General features: G+C 44.3%; 1 protein-coding gene across 3 annotated transcripts in view; it reads left to right on the top strand.

Annotated features, from left to right (window-relative positions):
• MTOR (mechanistic target of rapamycin kinase) overlaps window positions 1-22,707 on the top strand; it is a 123,273-nt gene that overhangs the window by 18,929 nt on the left and 81,637 nt on the right. For 2 of the 3 annotated variants that reach the window (XM_027606527.2, XM_027606534.2), the window contains 12 exons: window positions 558-686; window positions 1,405-1,649; window positions 2,707-2,922; window positions 3,278-3,483; window positions 6,026-6,148; window positions 6,761-6,850; window positions 6,974-7,066; window positions 7,967-8,101; window positions 8,341-8,470; window positions 9,840-10,090; window positions 19,307-19,393; window positions 22,191-22,358. In XM_027606527.2, coding sequence (XP_027462328.1) covers window positions 558-686; window positions 1,405-1,649; window positions 2,707-2,922; window positions 3,278-3,483; window positions 6,026-6,148; window positions 6,761-6,850; window positions 6,974-7,066; window positions 7,967-8,101; window positions 8,341-8,470; window positions 9,840-10,090; window positions 19,307-19,393; window positions 22,191-22,358 — 1,873 coding nt within the window. The remainder of the gene's footprint in view (window positions 1-557; window positions 687-1,404; window positions 1,650-2,706; window positions 2,923-3,277; window positions 3,484-6,025; window positions 6,149-6,760; window positions 6,851-6,973; window positions 7,067-7,966; window positions 8,102-8,340; window positions 8,471-9,839; window positions 10,091-19,306; window positions 19,394-22,190; window positions 22,359-22,707) is intronic. The other variant, XM_027606540.2, reaches the window with a different exon arrangement.

Here is a 22,707-nt window from a genome sequence, read left to right as displayed (position 1 = left end):
TGAAACCTCCCAGTGAATAAAATACAAGAAAAACCTTCACCGCACAAGCTGGAGAGGCCAGGGTGTCTCCTCTAAGTCTCGGGGGGTCAGTGTCGACTAAAGCTGTGTTTTGATCTTTCTCTGTGTTAGTAGCAAGGATAGGTCTGGTGAAGGGATAAGCCTTCCCATTCTAAAGCCCAGGCTTCTCTTTGTGGGGGAGAATTTCTTTCCATATGATGGATGTACCCTACCCCCTGGTCCCTGATGTACACATTGTTCAGTTTGCTTCCTAAATAGGTACCTTGGCCAGCACCACGCTAACCCTTATTGTGCCTTGTGTGATTCAGAAAGGGGCCCTTTCTCAAGATACATGACTGCCATCTGCTGGATTGTTGTAAATTCAAATCTACCGTGTGTCTGGTGTGATGGGCCCCCTAGAATTGTGCAGTAGATAACCTGCACACCAGCAAATTGTGGCCCTGCCTGGATCACTTGCCCTCCTTGCCCCAAGGCGATTTTGAGTTGGAGCATCACAAGATGTCATTGTGTCTGAAGTAGCCACTTTTGGTCCCCTGCAGGAGACAGAAGGCCATGCAGGTGGATGCCACAGTGTTCACCTGCATCAGCATGCTGGCCCGGGCAATGGGGCCAGGCATCCAACAGGATATCAAGGAGCTGCTGGAGCCCATGCTGGCAGTGGGACTGAGGTGGGTATCAGAAACCTGAGCTGCTCCCGTCTTGCGTAGTAAGAGCCTTGGCCGGCGGCATCGGGACAGCACTGAAAGAGTGGGGCATGGGTGTTTGCTCGTTAAATTGGATAGGCAAGAGAGCTCACGCTAAACACATGGGCTGGTTTTGCATCCTGGTTCCATCTCTGGTTAGCTGTGTTGTCCTGACCAGTTACTTAACTTCTCTGAGCCTTAGTTTTCTCACCTGAAAAGCGGACACAATAGCAGCTCCTGTTGTCCAAGGTTGTCAAGGGGGTAATGGGAAAGAGTTCATGAAACAGGCACTCTGGGCACTGGGCCTTGCACATAAGAAGTGCTCGGCTGATGTTTGTAGCTGTTGTTTATGTTATCATTGGGAAACTGCCCGGCTTTTCTGGCTTTAGTTCTCTTTATCTATAAAATAAGGATGATGCTCTTTGTTTGCTTCCCAGATTGTTTATTGAGACTTGGTCTTCAGCAGTGGCTAAATTACATTAAGCAAGTCCTGGCAAAGACCAGAAATTCGTAGATTGTTTTGAAATCTCTGACCAGGCCAAGAGAGTTCAGGACATTTCTTCTATTTTATAGTATCCTTTCTACTTTAAAGACCAAGCAGTGATGGGCCAAATCCCCTTGCTGGACAAGAAAGGCTGTTTCTTCTCTAGAACAGACAGATGTCTTGTCCAGCGCCATAGGTGCCTGGTTTCCTTCCCCTCAGCCCTGCCCTCACTGCTGTGCTCTACGACCTGAGCCGTCAGATTCCACAGCTGAAGAAGGACATCCAGGATGGGCTTCTGAAGATGCTGTCCCTGGTCCTGATGCACAAACCCCTCCGGCACCCGGGCATGCCCAAGGGCCTGGCCCATCAGCTAGCTTCCCCTGGCCTCACAGCCCTGCCTGAGGCCAGCGATGTGGGCAGCATTACTCTTGCCCTTCGAACCCTTGGCAGCTTTGAGTTTGAAGGTAAGAAATTGCAGCCGCTCTTGCCAAGACAGTGAGAGTTGCTGGGAACCCCAAGAAAAGAATGAGGGCACCTAGAAGTCCTGGGTCTTGGCTGGGGATCCTGGAGACCAGCTAGCTGATCCTGTAGCAGCTCAGCCTCCTGGGCTCTTTGCATGTATTGTTAATTTCTCCTCTCTGTTTCTTCATCCCATCCTGCATTTGGGGGCAGATGGCGTTCAGGGAAATTATGCATTGATCCAAGGAATTAATGCTTCAGAGATGAGAAAGTCAGAGATGGAGCCTCCATCCCCCCATGGTCATGAAGCTGAGATGGTATTTAATGCTTTAAAATGTTTAAGCCAGAGGCTTTTAGGTATTTCCATTTCTATGGCAGTGTGATTTTCAAGAGCGCTGTACTGTGTAGTTCAGTGTGGAGTTCTAAGCTGCAGATAAACCCACATCAGTGCCCTAGGGAGATCTATTTCAGGAGAGAAAAATGGATACTTTTGAAATTTAAAATCATGCAAGTGGCAGTGATCAAGACTGCAGGGAAACAAGCAAGTACAAAAAGCCTAAATGTGCCATCTGAATGCTTATAGCCATCTGTGGTTTCCCTCTTGTAGCTCCTCCTCTTGCACTGATTGACACCCAGGATAATGTATTTCTAATGAATAGAAAGTAGCTATATTTTAAACCCAGCCTACACCAGACTTTCTTTTGGTATTCAAATCTGGGAACTAAAATAGACAAGGTAAATTTGATCAAGAATTGTTTTAATCTCGGAATATAAAGGTTTGGGTCAGAATAAAACAAAATTATTCATTCTTTGAAGGAAATAAAGGATTAGGTTGGGGGGTGGCTGGAATGCCTTTTTTTGTGTCTCCCCGCTCCGCCTCCCTTTTGCCTCTCTGCTGATCGGAAACCCATTTGTTACTTTTTTTAAGAGAAGCGTTCTGGGTCAGTATCTTGTTGAAAATTGAATTCGTAGCCATGAAATGAAAAATGCAGCTAGCTAGTTGTAGATCTACCATCCAGAGCAGCAATGTTAATTTTGTTTTCTCTCTGCCTTTGTATCCAGGCCACTCTCTGACCCAGTTCGTCCGCCACTGTGCAGATCATTTCCTAAACAGTGAACACAAGGAGATCCGCATGGAAGCTGCCCGCACCTGCTCCCGTCTGCTCACGCCCTCCGTCCACCTCATCAGTGGCCACGCTCACGTGGTCAGCCAGACTGCAGTGCAAGTGGTGGCAGATGTGCTCAGCAAACTCCTCGTGGTTGGGATAACAGATCCTGGTACGGTTTATGAGACAGAAGCAGTCTAGGGGAATTTATGCGCCCGGGGCAGTTGGAATTAGCCAGTTACATTGCATGGCCTCTCTAGAGATTTTCAGACTCAGCCAGCTGATGTCCAGCTGATGTCTCTGCCAAAGCGCTGGGCTTGGCTACTCCAGCCTACTGGTGTAACAGAATCTGTCTTTAATTCTGTTGTCTTTGCTCCTATGAGTAGAGAAAAGATTTGACAAGTGAGATGAGAGAAAGGTACGTGACATCCTCTTACTAGGCCGGAGGTAGTGGGGACAGAAACTGGGAAATGACCAGAGGGGTGATGGCATCGAAGAGGCGTTCAAAGGCATAATTGCTCTTGCAGACCCTGACATCCGCTACTGTGTCTTGGCATCCCTGGATGAGCGCTTTGATGCACACCTGGCCCAGGCAGAGAATTTGCAGGCCCTGTTTGTGGCCCTGAACGACCAGGTGTTTGAGATCCGGGAGCTGGCCATCTGCACCGTGGGCCGGCTCAGTAGCATGAACCCGGCCTTCGTCATGCCTTTCTTACGCAAGATGCTCATCCAGGTAATGGTGTGACAGTCAGACCTAGAGGCAATGGGAAAGGGACTGTCATTGTGAGAGCGGTTTGGGGAAAGAGAGACGAGGACCGGGAAGGGGGAGAAAGGTCGAGATACCTGGTAAAAGCCACCTTTGGCTCCAAGAGTCCATGTTTTCCCAGCTTCGCAGTCGCAGTTCCAGTGCTGATCACCTTGTAAGCCTCTTGGCAGTATGACTCCAGGGGCCCTCTTATCCCAGGCTAACCTCTTCTGCAGCTCTTCTCTTGTTCCTGGCAAGTCACCAGAGATTCCACTTCTTGGCCCTCTCCACTCAGTCTGCTGCAGATGGTGTCAGTTTTCCCAGCACCTCTCTGTCCTTCCGCTCTCCTGCTCTTGCTGATGCCAGGTCAGGCACAGAGGCCAAGGATGAGAATGGTTCCAACATTGCTTCTCATGGTCATTGCCCCTGGTCTGTGGTCCCTGGCTTTCGTTCTTAAATGTCAGATGCCAAGCTAAGCTGCTGGACTAGAATCAAAGGTAGCTTCAAATTGGCCTTGCTGTTCGATCTACTACGATTTTTCTTTTTTTTAAGTAGGCTCCACGCTGAAAGTGGGGCTCAAACTCACAATCCTGAGATCAAGAGTTGCACGCTCCACTGACTGAGCCAGCCAGGCGCCCCAGAATTTTCGATTCCTGCTAAAACCTAACTGCCCAGTTTTTGTCTCCGCCTACCCACATAAGTTGTCTGGCCTCCTTGCGAGTGGTGCATGGTCCAGTCCTTCCTGCCTCGAGATCTTTCCACCCACCTCTTCTGGGTCTCAGTGTGCTTCACCCAGTCCTTTCCTGTCCCCCGACCCCACCCTGTCCCTCCCTCCCGCTCTGCTTCCTGACCCACCCACATAAAGAACGTAAACACAGCAATATCGTTAATATACGGAACTTTCATCCTAGAGAAATGTCGTGTATTCACAGTCATAACTAAAGTGACTGTAATATCATCAGTCAAAGAACTAGAGGATTATATTACGTTGGCACTTCTGTTTGTAGCCTAACGGTTTATTTCTTCAGCTGCTGGCCTGTGATAGGAGTGCCTATCCTTTTAAGTCTTTTTTTAAAAATACCTAAGGTTTTGGGAAGGAAAACAAATCATTGTTGAGCCTGCCAGCCCAAAATCCTGCTTAAAGAAGCTTGATATAGAAATATCTCCTAATGAGAATATCAGTGTGTTCATTCAGTCAATAGATGTTTTGGACATTTTCCAGGTTCCAGGTCCTGCTGGGTGCTGGAAACACTAGCGAACAAGCCAGGCGTGGCCTGTGTCTGCTAGAAGGTTACAATAAGCTGCCGGGCTATCAGGCCATCTCATTTTTCCTGATACTGGAGAATGTGAAGCACCATTGAATGAATTTACCATATACTGAGCTTAGCCCTTGAAACCCCCGAATTTTTTATTTTTCTTGTTTTCAAATGTGGATACAGACCTTCACAAGTTGAATCACATATTTGCATGCCTTGGTAAGGGACATTACCTAAATGTGCTTTGGCCTTTTCCTCATGCCTCTCAATCATCAGAGGGGGTGTTGGGTATTGTTCTGAGGGCGCAGTGATCCTCGCTGGCTCTGGAGGTGAATTTGGGAACCTTTGATTTGGCCCCTGGTGCTCCAAAGATTGGCACTCTCCTCTCAGGCATCTGTTCTCTGCCTGCCAGCCATCTCCTGGCTCACGTGGGTCTGTTCTCAGCATCCCTCTCTGTCCACTCTCACTGCTGTCTGCTGTGACGGGGGAAAACAGGCTGCTGGGGGGATCCAGAAAGTCAGGATTATTAAATCAATAACCTAAGACAAAATATATTATTAAATTGTAGACTCCTCCTCTGGGTAGCTGAGTTAACATGCACTTTTCTCACGGTTCAGAGATTTCCTTCTGGTAACTTCAGCTCGCCAGAAGTCTGTCTATATTAAGTTGTTTATATCTGTGTCATGATGAGTAGAACGTGCTGATTTACTGGTGTTTTAAGGATGTCAGAACAAACATGTTATTTCTGTTCATCAAGGTCCAAGGGGATTCTGTTGATACAATCCCTCACTGTTTGGGTTTATCTAGATGTCCCTGAAACCACTACTGAGTATTAATATTTCTTTCAACAGCATAGCTGTTCTGTTCTTGATTCTTTGTCATTATTTATAGGCCCCCTTAGTGATTTGCTGTCCAGACAAAGATTTTTCTCGAAGAGAGCCCTTCTCTCGTTCCTCATTTCTGCAGACCCCTGCTCTTGCTGTCCCCGTTGGTGTTCCCAGCCCCCTGGGCCTGTGCCGTACTGTTAAAGTTGTGCTTGGGGACAGCTGGGGGACCATGGGGGCTGGGGCACTGTGGGGACTGGGGCTGGCTTCCAACAGTCTTTCTTCCCACCACTGCTGTGTCCCTGACTGTTGGCCTTTGTGGAGGATCCAGCAGCTACTTGATCCGCATGCAGTTCTGGTTCCTTCCTCTGGTTCCCTGCCACGTTTCCCCTTTTATACACCGTTCCTCTCTAGAACTTCCTTTACCATACGGGCCTTTCTTCCCTGCAGATTCTGACGGAGCTGGAGCACAGCGGCATTGGAAGAATCAAAGAGCAGAGTGCCCGCATGCTGGGGCACCTGGTCTCCAATGCCCCACGGCTCATCCGCCCCTACATGGAGCCCATTCTGAAGGTAGCTCACAGAAGCTAGAGACACTGGCACTGTCTCTCCGGGTCATCTTATGTCCGCTTCTTTGAGACAGTGGAAGTGTTTCAGTAGATAATTTCTTCGGCCCCAGGCTCGGGGTCAAGGGCCACATCAAGCATTCTCAGAAAGAATAGTGAAAATCTCACCGATTGCAGGAAAGGGCTCTCTTTTTATAAGGGATAAGATACAGTGCTTCAAGCACATCATCAAATGTGCTTGGAAAGGAGAAGTAGGTAGATAGTGGCATAAAATAGTTCCCTCAAAATGAAAAAAATTCGCTTTAAAATCTGAGTATGTTAGAGGCTTGTGAAATCTTTGAAAACTTATGTGAATCTGGCAAATGATCAGATACCATTTGAGAAGGCATGGGAAACACTTTTTAATCATGGTGTTTCTTAGCTTTCTCATATATCTAACTGAGCTCAGTATGGAGAAAAGTTTTAGAATCCACATTCTGGAGAAATTCTGGATTCTCAAAGCCTAAAAGTAACTTATCTAGGATTGAAATGGTCTCTCGGGTGAATTTTACTTATGTAAAAGAAAGGTTTCTAGTAGATTCTGTTCTGCATTCGTTTTTATCATACCTTCTTTTCATAGGCTTTAATTTTGAAACTGAAAGATCCAGACCCTGACCCAAACCCAGGTGTGATCAATAATGTCTTGGCTACAATAGGAGAATTGGCTCAGGTAGGGGGACAACTACTTTTCCCATAGGATGGAAAGAATACTGTTTAGTCTCTGAGGAAATCAAAATACTTTGTAATGCCATAATCTCTAACCTTACCTACCACCCTGTTTTTCATTTTGTAGGTTAGTGGCCTAGAAATGAGGAAATGGGTGGATGAACTCTTTATTATCATCATGGACATGCTCCAGGACTCCTCTCTGTTGGCCAAAAGGCAGGTGAGTACTACTCCTCCCAGACTGAGCAGAACAGGCCCCTGGGAGGTCAGGGCCCTTGCCTCTCTTCGTCACTTAGTTAACCCAGAGCTTGGCACATAATAAGTACTCAGAAGTATCTGTTAAGTAAAATGAAGAAAGATCTGGAGCCAGAATTAGCTGTCGTCCTGACCTGGAGTCACTTTCAGTAATCATCAGGGCTGGCCAGTGGCCTTTCCTCTAGATAAAAGAAAATCCAGATTATCTATCAGAGCCCCAGCCCCTAGAGGGAAAGAGAAAGCCTGAGCCTGTGGCTGTAGAGGCAAGTAGAGCTTCAGCACACTCTTCCCCAGCCCTGGCTTCATTTTGTTTGGTCACCGAGTTCATTAGGTGACTAGACTAAAATTAAGAACAATCTTAATTTCCTTTTAAGTCGGATTTCTCCTGTTAATCACTCAGGATGTGGAAGGACTGGGTATTTCCTTTGAGAATGGTGGGGCTCTTCTTTTATTTTTTATTTTTTTTAGGATTTTATTTATTTGACAGAGAGACACAGCGAGAGAGGGAACACAAGCAGGGGGAGTGGGAGAGAGTGAAGCAGGCTTCCCGCCGAGCAGGGAGCCTGATGCGGGGCTCGATCCCAGGATCCTGGGATCATGACCTGAGCCGAGGGCAGACGCTTAACAACTGAGCCACCCAGGCACCCTTCTTTTATCTTTTTATCCAGTGATTGTTGCTTTGGTTTGTGGCCTTGATTTTACACCCAGACTCTCAAGGATTTCTGTAAATGGTTAGTGCCTCTCCTGGAAACTTCTTTTCTTGGAAAAGCCTCTAACACTTTATTACAATCATTAAACAGTACAAACCATGCTTTCTCTTCTCTCTTACTGGCTCAACAAACCACATGATCTGTTGTTTGTCCAGGTGGCTCTGTGGACCCTGGGACAGTTGGTGGCCAGCACTGGCTATGTGGTGGAGCCCTACAGGAAGTACCCCACTTTGCTTGAGGTCCTTCTGAATTTTCTGAAGACTGAGCAGAACCAGGGTACACGGAGAGAGGTAGGGAACATGGCAAACTTGGTTCTTTAAAGACTTTGCTGGAAGAATGGAGAGAGATTGTGGCATTAACACGCTCTGACTGAGTCTTGATTAGATGTCCTATCCTCCGTTTTGTTCTTCTAGCTGGTCATTCAGGTACGAACTGGGTGTCATGGAACGTGAGAGGACTAGTCATGAAACCTGTTGTCGTCAGATGGTGTGATAAATGTTTTCTTTTTCCCCTCCCCTTTCCCACCCAGGCTATCCGTGTGTTAGGGCTTTTGGGGGCCCTGGATCCCTACAAGCACAAAGTAAACATTGGCATGATTGACCAGTCCCGTGACGCTTCTGCTGTCAGCCTGTCTGAATCCAAGTCAAGTCAGGATTCCTGTAAGTTGAGGGGAACCATGAGAGACTCGCCAAGTTCCTACGTCACAAAGCCCCTTGCTAGCTGTGTTTAGAAAGAGCCTTGGGCTGGCTAACAAATTATAGCATATTGGCTCACTTCATGACTTCTGAATGGAAAGTCAAGTTTCCTCTTGAATCACAATAGGGATGCTGCTTCCCGGTGTGTCCAGAGTCCTTACATCTGTCCAGATTCTTTGTCAGGGGTCAATAGGCCAAGTCTGTACCCACCTTTTGGTGCTGATGAGAGAGATGTGAATTATCACCCCATCACTTCTGTTCATCTCTCATTCTTTGTTAGTGCTTCTTTGATGTTTTATATTCTCATGGCACCCAAGGAGGAAGAGGGTAGAATTTATTCTCCCAGTTTTAATTGCTAGGGAAACCCTGAGGCCAGGCTCAGGGGCATAGAGAACCTGGTAGCAGTCAGAATCCAGGGCTCTTTTTTCATCAGCTGTTCTGGCCTTGGAGCCACTCTGCCTTTTGACAAGTAGCCTGAGAGATTGGGTAGGGTATGGGGCTATGGCAGGTTTTTCTAGACTTAACCCATTGTTCATGAGGGCGGGCTTATTTCCGAAACAATGAAAAGTTTAGCAGTGGCTCTCCCAGCCATTCCAGCAAAATGTTATTTTCCCAAAATAATTTGTTTCTATAAGACCAGTGCTCTAACCCCTGAGCTATGAAGTCTTCTCCTCAAAATAATTTGCTTCTAAACTCTATGGATGGAATCCTGTTGCTTCCAGTTCTTCTGTATAGTAGAGAAGCATAGCTCTGACGTTACCTTTTGGACCCAGGGCGGTCAGGAGCAGAGTCTGAGCCCAGTCCCTGCAGGTTTTGTCCTTGCTCGGCATCGCCGGTCCAGTCTCTCGGCTGGTCTAGTTCTTGGCCTCTTCAGTGCACCACTCACCCTCCCCGCACCAAGTCTTTGAGAGCCTCGCTGTTCAGGTCAGCTAGCATTTGCCGCTCCCTCGTCTGAAGTCCGTAGGGGGACCGAGCAGCTGTTGGACAGATGTTAGCCTAATTTGATTCCCTTTACTTTCATTTGGGGAAGTAATTATTTTTATTGATGGTTTCAACTACAAAGTTGTCAACTGTAATGATAAGGAGAGAAGTTAAACATAGCAATTTAAAGAAAACCCATCATGTACCGTGTTAGGCTTTTGTGGTCGGGGTAATAGAACAGCCAAAAGCTCTTGCATTCTTCATGGTGAGAGCCTGTTCATGGGTTCCTAATACAGCCTGTATTCCCCATGAATGCTGAATGACGGTCTGCTGTTTGTTGTTAGCCAGGTTCTGCTCCGAGTCAGAGTCATGGCATGTATAGCTTGTGATTATTGCCATTGTTTTGTTCTAGCCGACTACAGCACCAGCGAGATGCTGGTCAACATGGGCAACCTGCCCCTGGATGAGTTCTACCCCGCTGTGTCCATGGTGGCGCTGATGCGGATCTTCCGAGACCAGTCCCTCTCGCACCATCACACCATGGTTGTCCAGGCCATCACCTTCATCTTCAAGTCCCTGGGCCTCAAGTGTGTGCAGTTCCTGCCGCAGGTCATGCCCACATTCCTCAATGTCATTCGGGTCTGTGACGGGGCCATCCGGGAAGTAAGTAGCTAAAACCCCACCCCTGCTCCTGAGCCCCACTTCCTACCAATGCCCCCTGTTGGCTGTTGGGCCGGGTACCTCCCCTTCCCTAACTCCTAAGCCCTGAGGGTACAGGTTCAGTTTCCTGGGTTATCCCCTCAGAATGGCTAAACGATGACTGTGTGTGTTGGAGGGGGCAGCGTGTACCTAGAGTTCAGTGCAGTTGTCCAATGGAATGTCCCACTTGTGTGAACTTGTTGCTTCCTTGTAATTAGATTGAAGTCCATCATGTCCATCATTTTTAGTGAGGATATTACAGAGGTGACATTGCCTACCTCTTAACCAGATCTTGTAACGTCAGCTTCTCCCATTAGTGTTGATCCTGAGTTTGAGCACGTGGTTAAATTGGTCTCTGTCAGAGCTCTCCATTGTAAGGTGCCTTTTTCTTGAGTCATTAAGTAATCTGGGGGTGATACTTTGAGACTGTGACAGTCCTATTCCCTGACTATCTTTGACCCAGTGACTGAGCAACTGTGGATGATCCTTGCCTGAATCTGTTGTCACACTGGTTGCAAAGTAAGGACTTTCTAGTTCTACCATTTCTTCTCCTTTTAACAGCTGGCCCTTTCCTGTAAGGTAGAAATTTCCCCCTTTCCCTCCCTGTTTCTCCCTTTTGCTCTCTTTTCTTTCTCTAAACTACACAACTGGCAGAGTGGTTCTGTGATTATTTACCTATGCCACTACTGGCAGCAAACCTCAATAAAACTCAAGGGGGCGCTTTTTTTTTTAAGATTTATTAATTTGAGAGAGAGAGAGAGAAAGAGAGCATGTGTGTGGATGAGCAGGGGAAGGGGCAGAGAGAGAGGGAGAGAGAGAGAATCTCAAGCAGACCCCTGCTGAGCATGGAGCCCTGGCTCAGGGCTTGATCTCAGGACTTCACGATCATGACCTGAGCCGAAATCAAGAGTTGGACGTTCAACTGTCTGAGCCACCCAGGTGTCCCTTGAATTAATTTTTTAATCAGTTTTTTCCTCTGTGATTATATATTCAATTTGATGTACGTTTAGAGTAAATAATATCTTTTTAGAAAGTATATTTTCTAATTTTGTGCCTGGAATACGGAAGTGCAGTTTATGTACTCAACCTCATCGAATTCTTACTAATTCTAATACTAAATTTCCCTAGCTTTTCACTGTAGATAATCATATAGTGTGCAAAAAGAGAAAGTTCTAGTTTTTTGTTTTAATCTGTAAACCAGTTACTACTTTTCCTCATTTGCATTTCTACGACCTGTACTACAATGTTGATTAGACTCTGAAACTGGAGATCTTTAATCTTTTTCCTGATTTCAGTGGGACTGCTGTTAAGAATTCCCCACTAAGTATAATGTTTGCTGCAAGTTTTTGGCAGGTAGCTTTTTAAGGGTTATAAATGTTCCCTTATGGTCTTAATTTGCTAGTTTTTATCATGAACGGGTATTAGATTTATCAAATGCCTTTTATTTGTCTGGTGTGATTCTCATATTTTTTTTCTCTTTCAATGTGTTAATATGTTGAATTACATTGGTACATGTTCTAATGTTGAAATATTTTTGAATTCTTGTTTTAAAACCATTTTGGTTATGATGTATTTTTTGATACATTGACTTTATATCTAATATTTCGTATCAGTTTTGTTTTTTTTTTTAAGATTTTTATTTATTTATATGGCAGAGAGTGAGCACAAGCAGGGGGAGCAGCAACAGAGGGGGAGGGAGAAGCAGGCTCCCTGCAGAGCAGGGAGCCCGATGAGGGGCTCGATCCCAGGACCCTGGGATCATGACCTGAGCTGAAGGCAGCCACTTAACTGACTGAGCCACCCAGCCGCCCCTTAATATCAGTTTTTTACATCTACTAATCCTGAGTGGAATTGGTCTGAATATATATATATATATATTTTTAACTACAGGTTCAAAGATCTGTTTAGCTTTTCTCTTTCTTCTTAAAACAGTTTTGGTCACATTTTTCTAAGAAATTATTCATTTTTTAAAAAGATTTTATTTATTTATTTGAGAGGGAGAGCAAGCATGAGCAGGGGCAGAGGGAGAGGGAGAAGTGGGCTCCCCACCGAGCCGGGAACCCATCGTGGTGCTCGATCCCACAACCCCAGGATCATGACCTGAGCCGAAGGCAGATGCTTAACCAACTGAGCCACCCAGGCATCCCTAAGAAATTATTCATTTTATTTACTTATGCCTATAGATTTGCCTTTTCAGGACATTTCATAGAGTTGGAACCATATGTGGTTTTTCTGTGTCTGGCTTCTTTCACTTAACATAATAATACTTTTGGGGTTCATCATGGATCAGTAGTTCATTCCTTTTTCATAGCTGAATAATAATTTAGTGTCATTATTGCTCAGAGATAGGTGTTTTTAATGTTTCCTATAATTTCTGTTTTCACCATTGAGTTATTTAGAAGTGGATATTTTAATTTGCAGATTTACAGGGTTTCAAATTTCTTTTTTGGGTATCTGTTTCTAACTTAATTGCATTGGGTTTACAATTCTTTGATGTTTGCTGAAACTGCCTTAATAGTCAAATGCTTAATCCATTTTGATGTTTCCTCTGTGCTTGGGAATAGCGGGTATTTGCTGATGTTATGCGCAAAGTTCCATGTGTGTCATTAGATTTGAACTTATTACTTACTGTGTTCAAATTTTTTGTTTTCTTATTAATTTTTTGTTTTCTTCATCTCTTACTGAGAGAAGTGAGATAATCTCCTCTTACAGTGGTGGATTTATTAATTTCTCATAGTTTAGTCTGTTCTGTTTTATATTTTTGGGGGGATATATGATATATCCAATTCTCTTTCTATCCATTCTCCTTTTCTCCCCCCCCTTTTTTTTATGCCATTTATTTGTGGAAGAAAGCAGGTCATTTGTCTTACAGAATTTCCCATTCTGGATTTGACTGATTGTATCTTCAAGATATCTTAACTTCTTGTAAACTGATTAGATTTAGAGTCGATTAAATTCAGCTTCCTTCTTCTGGCAAGACATGCTTCATAGGCGGTACTGAATACTGAATACTTCACGTACTAACAACAGTTAGTAAGCAAATCTTTTCTAAATCATCCCAGTTTCTAGTGATGTAAAGGTTAATCAGTGGGCTCAGGTACTGTGATCCTTTGTTCTCTCTCAGCCTTTCTCCTAATCATTTTAGTGTTCATTGAAGATTGTTTTCTAGAAAGACTGGAAAGCTGTGATTTTCTAATTACATTATTCCTAGATTTATTAGTTAGTGATCATCTATAAAGAACTTTATGTTGTCAACTATTCATTCAGTTAATTTAAAGTATAGTTCGTACAGGGAGGGCAGAATAAATGCATGATCCTTTACTTTTATTTATCAGTTTTTCAGAGTAATGAATCAAGTCCCTTGCAACTTCTCAAAGGTGACTCAGGTACTACCCCACAACCCCTACTGTTTTTGGAGTATCATTATCAACTCATGGAGCTATATATAGTATTTTTATTCATTGAAGTCACTGTTCTTTCTCATGATCTAATTATCCTAATCAGCCTGACTGTTGTGTTCTTTTTACATTGGCCAGTGGTCTTAGTCTTTGATTGTTTTTTTTGCTTTCTGGCAAAAAAAAAAAAATGCTATTCTGAGCTTATCAAGTACATTTCACTCAAGCCTGGGCATGGCCACTTCCAAGGAGTTATGGTTTCTTTAAGTGAGAAATGGTACTTAGAGACTGTAGTTGGTGTGCTGGGGTGCTCATTGCTATTGGCATATTGTTGTTTCTTGGCCATTTCAGTGAACAGAAACAGAAATAAGTAATTTTTAGAAAGAGAAACACAAGTCATGAAGTAATACAGATTTTCCGATGCAAATTTAAGATTTAAGAGTTTTTACTTTAATTTTATACTTGTTTCTCACACTGAAAAACTCGTTACTTGGTTCTGACATTTCTATAATTACTTGCTTTATCTTGCAGAATACATTCCTGCATGTATCTTGTATACATATAAATGGTAAATGACCAGTATTAGTAATAACAGTAAGGTTACTGAATGCAAGTCAAGATTTTTTATGATTTTTTTTCCCCCTCGTTCTTAGGCTGTGTCCTTTCGGGGATACACACCAAAATACTGTGTTTAAAGTCGCTTGAAATTCGTCTTTGAGTGATTGTGCAACCAACTTGATTTATAATTAAATTTGTTTCTGCTTATTTTCAGTTTCTGGAAATTTCTTTGAGGTGTTCCTAATTTGAGTTTTATTCTAATTATGTAAGACATTAACACAGTTCCAGAGCTGAAACTATAAAATATGTTTTCAGCAAAGTCTAGCTTCTCTCCCCATCCATATTACCCTGTTTCTTCCTATAACGTTTTCCATTGCTGCTATAACAAACCCTCACTAACATCTTGGTTTCAAACAGCACCGATTTATCATCTTACAGCTCTGTAGGTCCTAAGTCTGACAGAGGTCATGCTGAACCAAAATCAGGGTGCTGTTGAGGCACGTTCCTTTCTGGAAGCCCTAGGGGACAGTCCATCTCCCTTATTGTTTCTGGCTTCTAGCGGCTGCCCACATTCCTTGGCCCTCTTTCTCTGCCTTCCGAGTCAGCAACATTGCGTCTCTCTGACCCTTCTTTTGCTGCCAGATTCTTCTTTCTGCCCACTGCCAACCAAGGTTCTCTGCTTTTAAGGAATAATCTCCACATGTCAAAGTCCTGAACCTTAATCACATCTTCAGAAGTCCCCGTTGTCGTGCCGGGTCATTTATTCATGGGATCTAGGGATTAGGGCACAGACATCTTTGGCTTACCATTATTTTGCCTACCACACTTCCCCCCAAGGTAACTATTTGATCATTTTCCAATTTATGTTTTTGCTATTTGTTTTTGAAAATGTGAGGAAATCCATATTCCCCCGCCTTCCTCCCACAGAAGAGAACATAATGTAGACTCTGTTGTGCACTTGCTTCTTTTCACCGTCACAGCAGTGTGTCGTGGAGTTCCTGCCACTGCAGCACCGAGGATGCCTGCATCCCCTGAAAATGCCTACATCTCCTGAGAGGTGATGGCACCCCGCTGTGTCCACAGCTGTTGAACCTGTCCTTGTGGGTGAACGTTTGCGTTTTTTCCATTCTTTTGATACTTAAAATAATCCTGTAACAAAAAGCCTTGTATGTACATCATTTTTACCTTTTTTTTGTACTTGATTGGCCTTGCTTTTCACATTTATTTATTTATTTATTTATTTTTTTTGTAATCTCTGGGCCCCGTGTGGGGCTCGAACTCACGACCCCAAGATCAAGAGTCACACAGTCCTCTGAGCCAGCCAGGCACCCCCTGATTTTTTCCACTCAAGTCTTTGAGCTCTTTGGAATATGTCCCCCTGTACAGGATGAGGGATGGATTCATTTTATCCTTTTCACCCTTAGATTTTGCCTCACATACCTAACTTTCGTAGCTAATTTAAAAAATTAATCCATATCTCCATCCTTCTCCTGAATAACATACAAAACTTAGAGTGACTGCTCAGACTATCTCCTTCCCTCTTATGTAGTATCACTTTTTCTTTTTCTGCCACCAAGCTAAACATTATCACTGTTTTATGCAAACATACTTGCCATCTCGATTCTCCATGTTCTGTCTCCCACCTCGGGACTTCCTCCTAGGATCATTATCCTTCTATTTCACCCTTTTTTTAAATGTTTATTTAGCTGAGGATACAATTCTGGGTTCTCCTACAACTGTAGATATGATCCCACGCATTCTCATTTCTTTTGTTGTTGAGAAATCACGATTCCTTTTCACTTCACCTCACTTTTCTCAGTGGCTATTTCAGATCTTCTCATTGTGTTTGTTGCCCCGAAGCTCCACTATTGTGTATCTAGGTATGGATTTCTTTCTCACATCCTGTTTGAAATGTGTGGACTTCCTGAATATGAGGATTCCACCCCTCTGTTTTTTCCTTCCAGAATTTGATTCACATGTAGAGCTCACTCTGTCCTTAATGTCTGTTAGTTTCTTGTCCGTATTTTTCAACTTTATCTCTTGGAGATCCATTCTGGATATGTCTTCACATCCCTTTTCTGTTCACAAATTCCTCAGCTATGTCTTTTTGACCTGTCCTTGAGTTTTTAGTTTCAATTACATTTTTTTAGAATCTAAAGTTATACTAGGTTCTTTCAAATATGCTTAGTATTTTTGGGTGGTATCCTGTTCTTTGCTCATTTTTTAAAATCTCACATTTATTCCTTTAAGCATTTTAAACCGATTTTATATTTTTTATCCAATAATTCCAATATATATAAAATCTGTGATGGGTCTGATCCTGCTATTGATTGTTTCTGCTGAGTCACACTGGCAGTGGTCTATCTTTAGTGTCTTATACTTTTAGATCATGTATCCTATGCAGCTGGGCATTCCCTGAAGCAGTACTAGAAAATCTTCTCTCAGTTTGAAGAGGATTTGTGTTTGCTTCTGTCATGTGGCCCAGGAAAATTTTAAGTTAATTTCTTGGCTTAGAGTTTCTCAGTCCACACAGATAGTCAAAATAACCCCCTAAACTCATGTGAGATTGAGCTGAGATTACAAGCTCTTGGGAGAGACTTTTTTCCTACCTAGACTCCACAGCAAGACTGACAAATGTCTTTGTCTCCTTTTGCCAGTGGACAGATTTGGGGGAAGTTGGGGGTCACCGTTTCTCTTAATACATAGCCCTCTGAAGGTCTGGCTTTCTGTAAAAGGTTTTGGTTCTGATGACACAATAACAATATTTGTTATTGTTTATCTTTTTTTTTTAAGATTTTATTTATTCATGAGAGACAGAGGGAGAGAGAGAGAGAGAAGCAGAGGGAGAAGCAGGCTCCCAAGGAGCAGGGAGCCTGATGCGGGACTCGATCCCAGGACCCTAGGATCATGACCTGAGCCGAAGGCAGACGTTTAACCATCTGAGCCACCCAGCTGCCCCATGTTATTGTTTATCTTTAGGGTTTTCATAGCAGGAGTATCTAACCCACCATGTTTTCAAGAACAAAAAAATGTGTTCTTTTAATATACTAATGTCCCCGGGGGGAAAAAAAGAGAAGAAAAGCTTATGGAAGAATCTAAGGGAGAAGAGATGGAGGGCGCTGCTGGGCTCCTTACTGTGAGGGAGGCACTTGCTGTGGGCATCCGTCCTGTGGCTCCTGCAGATGGCTTAGTACCCCCGGGATTCCCTATTACACCTAATGTGAAATGACAGCAGGGGTTAGGAGGCTCTGTCCTTTCGGTCTCATGGTTTTCCTGACCTCCCTGCCATCCCCAGTGCCCTGCTTCTCCTCCAGCTTCTATTTTCTACCTTCTTTCAGGTTTCACATAACAAAAATTTAGCTAAGAAAACCATTATACTTAGAGTCTCACATCCCTTAATCTCTGGAATGTCCTTTTATAGAGACCATTTCACAAAAAGGGCCAGCAGCGATTCGATAAGGAGGCTCCCAAGCTGTAGGTAGGGATGGCTGTCCTGAGTCAAACCTGTGCCATGTGGTGGGCAGGTTTGAACCACCTTAGAATCCATTGGTATCCTTGTCATTAGAAAATGCATCCACACTCCCTTGGAGCCCAACCCTATATGTCCAGTGAGTCTCACCTCTTCAGGTAGTGAGTCGGTAAGTCTTTTACTTGCTATTTGAAACAACATTTTTTATTTAATCCTAACTTGCCCAAGTTTCTTTTTTTTTTTAAAGATTTTATTTATTTGAGAGAGAGAATGAGAGAGAGCACATGAGAGGGGTTAGGGTCAGAGGGAGAAGCAGACTCCCCACCGAGCAGGGAGCCCGATGCGGAACTTGATCCAGGGACTCCAGGATCATGACCTGAGCCAAAGGCAGTCGCTTAACCAACTGAGCCATCCAGACGCCCTTACTTGCCCAAGTTTTGAAATGCAGATAAGAGTGAAAATATGTCTGTGAATTGTGTAAGATTGATGAATTACAGACCTGTAACCCTGAGACAAATAATACATTATATGTTAATAAAAAAAATAATAAATTTAAAAAAAAGTGAAAATATGTACGTTCATTATGCTAAATTGTCTTATTAATGGGAGGAGGCAGAGGCATAGAGAGCTAGAAAAATCTTTTCGGGGAGGGGAGTTTAGAATATGATTTGCTATTGCATATTGACATGTAGCACTATCTGAAGATCACTACAAAATAAAAACCATACCCTAAAGACATCTTTAGCCAGGAAAGTAGCTGGATCACCTTTACCCAAGCCTTTTTATTCCCACCTTGTTTTAGTGAATGGCATCCCTTCTAACAGCTGCACCGTATCAGCCTGAACAGAATCTCCTTATCCCATCCCTCCCCCAGGTTGCTTACTGTGTTTTAAATTTTTTTTTTAAGATTTTATTTATTTGATAGCACAAGTAGGCAGAGCGGCAGGGAGGGGGAGAGGCAGGCTCTCCACTGAGCAGGGAGCCAGATACGGGGCTCGATCCCAGGAACCTGAGATCATGACCTGAGCCTAAGGCAGATGCTTAACGACTGAGCCACCCAGGCGCCCCTGCTTACTGTTTTGGTGCACAGTTTCTCAGAGATAAACAGTTACCTCATGAATTAAGATCTGATTAATTGAGTTAATTACTACACACGAACCACAATACTCATAATAGTTAGCCGTATTTATTTTAGAAAGTAAGTGGTAGTGAATTAGAACTGAAGAGAAAAAAGATACATTTACAGGTGATTAAAAATTTCCTGTTCATTTTTAAGTCTTTAGTCACTCCGCGAATCCTTCAGTGATAGCTGGTGTTCATGGAGCACTTCATGGTATTCACATCTGGTGCTAGTGCTTTCCAGGTGTTCTCCCATTTAACTTAAAGTAAGCCCTGCAGACAAGTACTGTTATCTGCGTCTTCTCCCTGAAGAGGCTGGGCGCAGAGAAGTTAAATGAAGGTCACAGAGCCAAGAGTTAGCATCGAGGCTCAGGACAGCCAGTCTGGCCCCAAAGCCCTTGTTGGGCAGTAGTAACTGGCTCGCCTGGCTGGGGTGTAAAGCTACTGAGAGTTGTTTTAGCCCCCACCACAATCACCACCAAAGGCTTTCAGTTGGGTTTTTTTAGACTTACACTCAGTAGATGAATGGTGTGGAAACTGATTCCATAGTGGTGTTCGTTTGTTCCCATGGACTTAGGGTAACCCTGGGAGCTCTCCATCCTTCCTGATGCCAACTTGCTGACCTCTTCTCCATTCCAGTTCCTGTTCCAGCAGCTGGGAATGTTGGTGTCCTTTGTGAAGAGCCACATCCGACCTTATATGGATGAAATAGTCACCCTCATGAGAGTGAGTAGAAGTTAGTGCTTCAGCTGGTTCATCAGTGTTTGGGTCAAGAAACATTCAGAGGCAGGTTTGGAGAGCACGGACATTTTTGTCACGGGTCTTCATAGAGCTGTTAAAACACGAGTATTAAATGTGGGGAAGCGTGCCCCGGTGGGTGATGTCAGAGGAGGGGGGCTGCTGCCTCAGGCTCTGGCACCTCCGTACGAGCTGTGAAGGTGGAGGAAGAATCCTGAAGTCCTTATTCTGCCAGAAATAGACTCTTGAGTTCTCTGCCTCACACACAACAAAGCAATTTCACTTTAATATCACAACAGTGCTTTACTGTTCCCATGAAAGCCCTCCTTCTTACAGCCCATAAAACCACGGTCTTAAGAGAGGTTTGGGGATTGGGTTTCGGTAGTGCTATTAAATACAATGAACTCCTGTCAGGCACTGAGGAAGAAGGCGCGGCTTTTCCCCACCGCCTTTAAGAACGTAAATGCCACCTTCTGACTACAGCAGCACCTGAGGAAAGGCTCCCGTCCCAGATTTTATAATGTGCTTTAAGTAGGTACAGAGGACTCCCCGTTGCTGGCAATATCGTTTTTCTGTTTGAGGGGGAGGCCTGCTTCCTGCTGTTTTGTATCATTTATTTTTTTTTAAAGATTTTTATTTGTTTATTGAGAGAGAGAGAATGGTAGAGAGAGAGCATGAGCGGGAGGAAGGTCAGAGGGAGAAGCAGACTCCCTGCTGAGCAGGGAGCCCGATGCGGGACTCGATTCTGGGACTCCAGGATCATGACCTGAGCCGAAGGCAGTCGCTTAACCAACTGAGCCACCCAGGCGCCCTGTTTTGTATCATTTAAATGTCTGTTGGGAAGCTTGCTTTGCAGAGATAGCTGTGCCCTCAAAGAATGGGAAGACAATTCTTCACTAATTTCTGCTCTTCTCTGCCAGCCCTTTGTAGTTAGCTTGGAGGAAGCAGTAGGACTAAAATCAAAGTGGCTGACTTCAAAACTGGAACTTCCCTGAAACTGGGTCTCAGAACTGAAAAACTCCTGTCTGTACAAATAATGAAAACCGCTTGCTTGCTCCCCGACTCCTGCGGCGGAGGCCTCTGTACAAGGAAGTTGAGCAGAGTGCTGGAGAGCTAATGGACTGCCTGGGGGAGGGGCCCAACAGGCAGCGGTGTACTTGTGGTTGGAAGCAGAACTAATCAGAGACTTAGTCCCCCAAAAAGACTTAGGACCAAAACATAGAAGTTTGAGGCAGGGAGCTTCATACTCGCAAAATGCAGCTTTCATTTCCTCCAAGATGGGTAAAGTGCACCAGGGGCTCTTCCTTTGACTGCTCACCCTGGGCATTTTAATGAGCGCCCCTGAGCCTGGGATGAGGACAGTCTCTGTTAACAATGATCCCTGGGCAGGCTACCTGGCTTCTTTGAGGGAGAGAAGCCCCTGTAAGAAGCCAACGGTAATATGGTGGAGAGGTAGATGGGTTTTCTCTAAAGAAGGCAGCGTGCGGGCCAAGTGAATGCACATCAGACCGACCGTAGAGGTTATAAAATCGGATGTGTTTCTTTGGCAGAGGTTTTTATCTAGAGAAAATAGCTTTTTCAGAGAAAATACCTCTCTCTCCAAGCAGAGAGAGAGTTTTACCAGCATCTTTTAGTATGGTTTTCACTTTTTAAACTATTATGATTTTTAAGACATTTTTTAATAAAAATACTTTATGCTTCTATAAAGCCTTTCTTCTGAGGAGTTTTTGGTTTTTTTTTTCATTGACTTTACTCTGAATTAGTTGAGGGCCCCAAAGTATGAAAATGCATGTGTTGCCTTCATTAGTAGGGCTAATCTATCATCATCAAGTCTGCTTCTCTGGAGGTTTCAAACAAGGGAGTAGACAACTCTCTTTTTGAGTTGATTTGAAATGACAGCTTTTCCTGGAGTCAGAAACTCGAACCAATTTGGGGTCCTGAGGCAGATTCTGTGGCCACCTGGCCAAGTTTTTACTTTAGTAACTTACGTGGAACATAACTATACAGGTGTAGAAAAAGTGCTCCTTTTGTGGCATTATCCAGGCCTGAAAATGATTTGGAGCAAACGTCAGGTGCTATCTATATCTAGCAATATTTAGACTAGCAAAGTCTAAACCCAGGAAGGGCACGAAACTTTGTTAAACACTGGAATCACCTTCTGGTAGAGGGTGGCTGGTACCCAAAGTAGAGAATCCACCGTGGGCGGCCTGAGAGCCCCTTGAGTAAAGTAAACCTACTCATTCATTCACTCTGTAAACATGTGTTCGGGTGGCTGGACTATGCCAGGTGCTGTGCTAGATCCTAGAGAGACAGAGGTGGCTCAAAGGGATTTCTTGCCTGTAACTAGTTTACAGTCTAGCAGAGAGAAGGTGGCAAAGAAAATGAAGTTACTACAGGTACTAGACAAGAAGGGGGCAGAGGGACCCAAAGTGTGTAATGGGAGGAGAACAGGAAAGCCTTCATGGAAGTGAGGCTTGAGCCGGGTCTAGAAACACATTTAGGGCTTAGCTGAGCAAAAGGTGGAGTTCTAGGCAGAGCGCAGCACAAGCAAAGGACAGAGGAACAAAGGAGCCTGGTGCATTTGGGGAAATGCGGTTTAATTTGTTCACTGTGACTGTGACCTAGGATACAAAGAGGCCTGGGGAGAGGAGGCTGGGGAGGGAGTCTCTCTTGGGGCAGACTGTGCTCACTACAGTTTTGCTTCTTGTGGCCGTCTCAGTTCCTTGATTCCTGGTTCAGCAGAAGAGCACCTGGCTTTGCTTCTCTCTCTCTTCCCTCTTTATAGGAATTCTGGGTCATGAACACCTCGATCCAGAGCACGATCATCCTTCTCATTGAGCAGATTGTGGTAGCTCTTGGGGGTGAATTTAAGCTCTACCTGCCCCAGCTGATCCCACACATGCTACGTGTCTTCATGCATGACAACAGCCCAGGCCGCATCGTCTCCATCAAGGTGAGTCCAGAAGGGTGTCCTCTAGAGAGAGTCCCAGCATCCATCAGAGTCCAGGGATGATCAGCTAAGAGGCAAGACCCTGGTCTGAGTGACGGGATGGCGCTCGATCCACAAGATCGAGTCCAAAGAATGCTAATACCTGTGCAGTTGACAGGATGTTTACAGTCCTCTCTTGATTGGACTTGTGTTTTCTCTCTTTTATTGGATTATTTTTGGTAAATGTTTTATCCCAGACCTGTTCTCCTATTATCTAGCAACTGATTCTTTATCCATTGAAATAAGCTCAGAGAAAGCAAAATAATACACAAGCAAAATAAAATGGGGGAGAGGGGAAGGCTGCCGAAAGAAT

The sequence above is a fragment of the Zalophus californianus genome, chromosome 4 (assembly GCF_009762305.2).
Source record: "Zalophus californianus isolate mZalCal1 chromosome 4, mZalCal1.pri.v2, whole genome shotgun sequence".
Classification (NCBI taxonomy): domain Eukaryota; kingdom Metazoa; phylum Chordata; class Mammalia; order Carnivora; family Otariidae; genus Zalophus; species Zalophus californianus.
The sequence above is the reverse complement of the archived record's forward strand: the minus strand, read 5'-3'. Positions and strand labels throughout refer to the sequence as shown.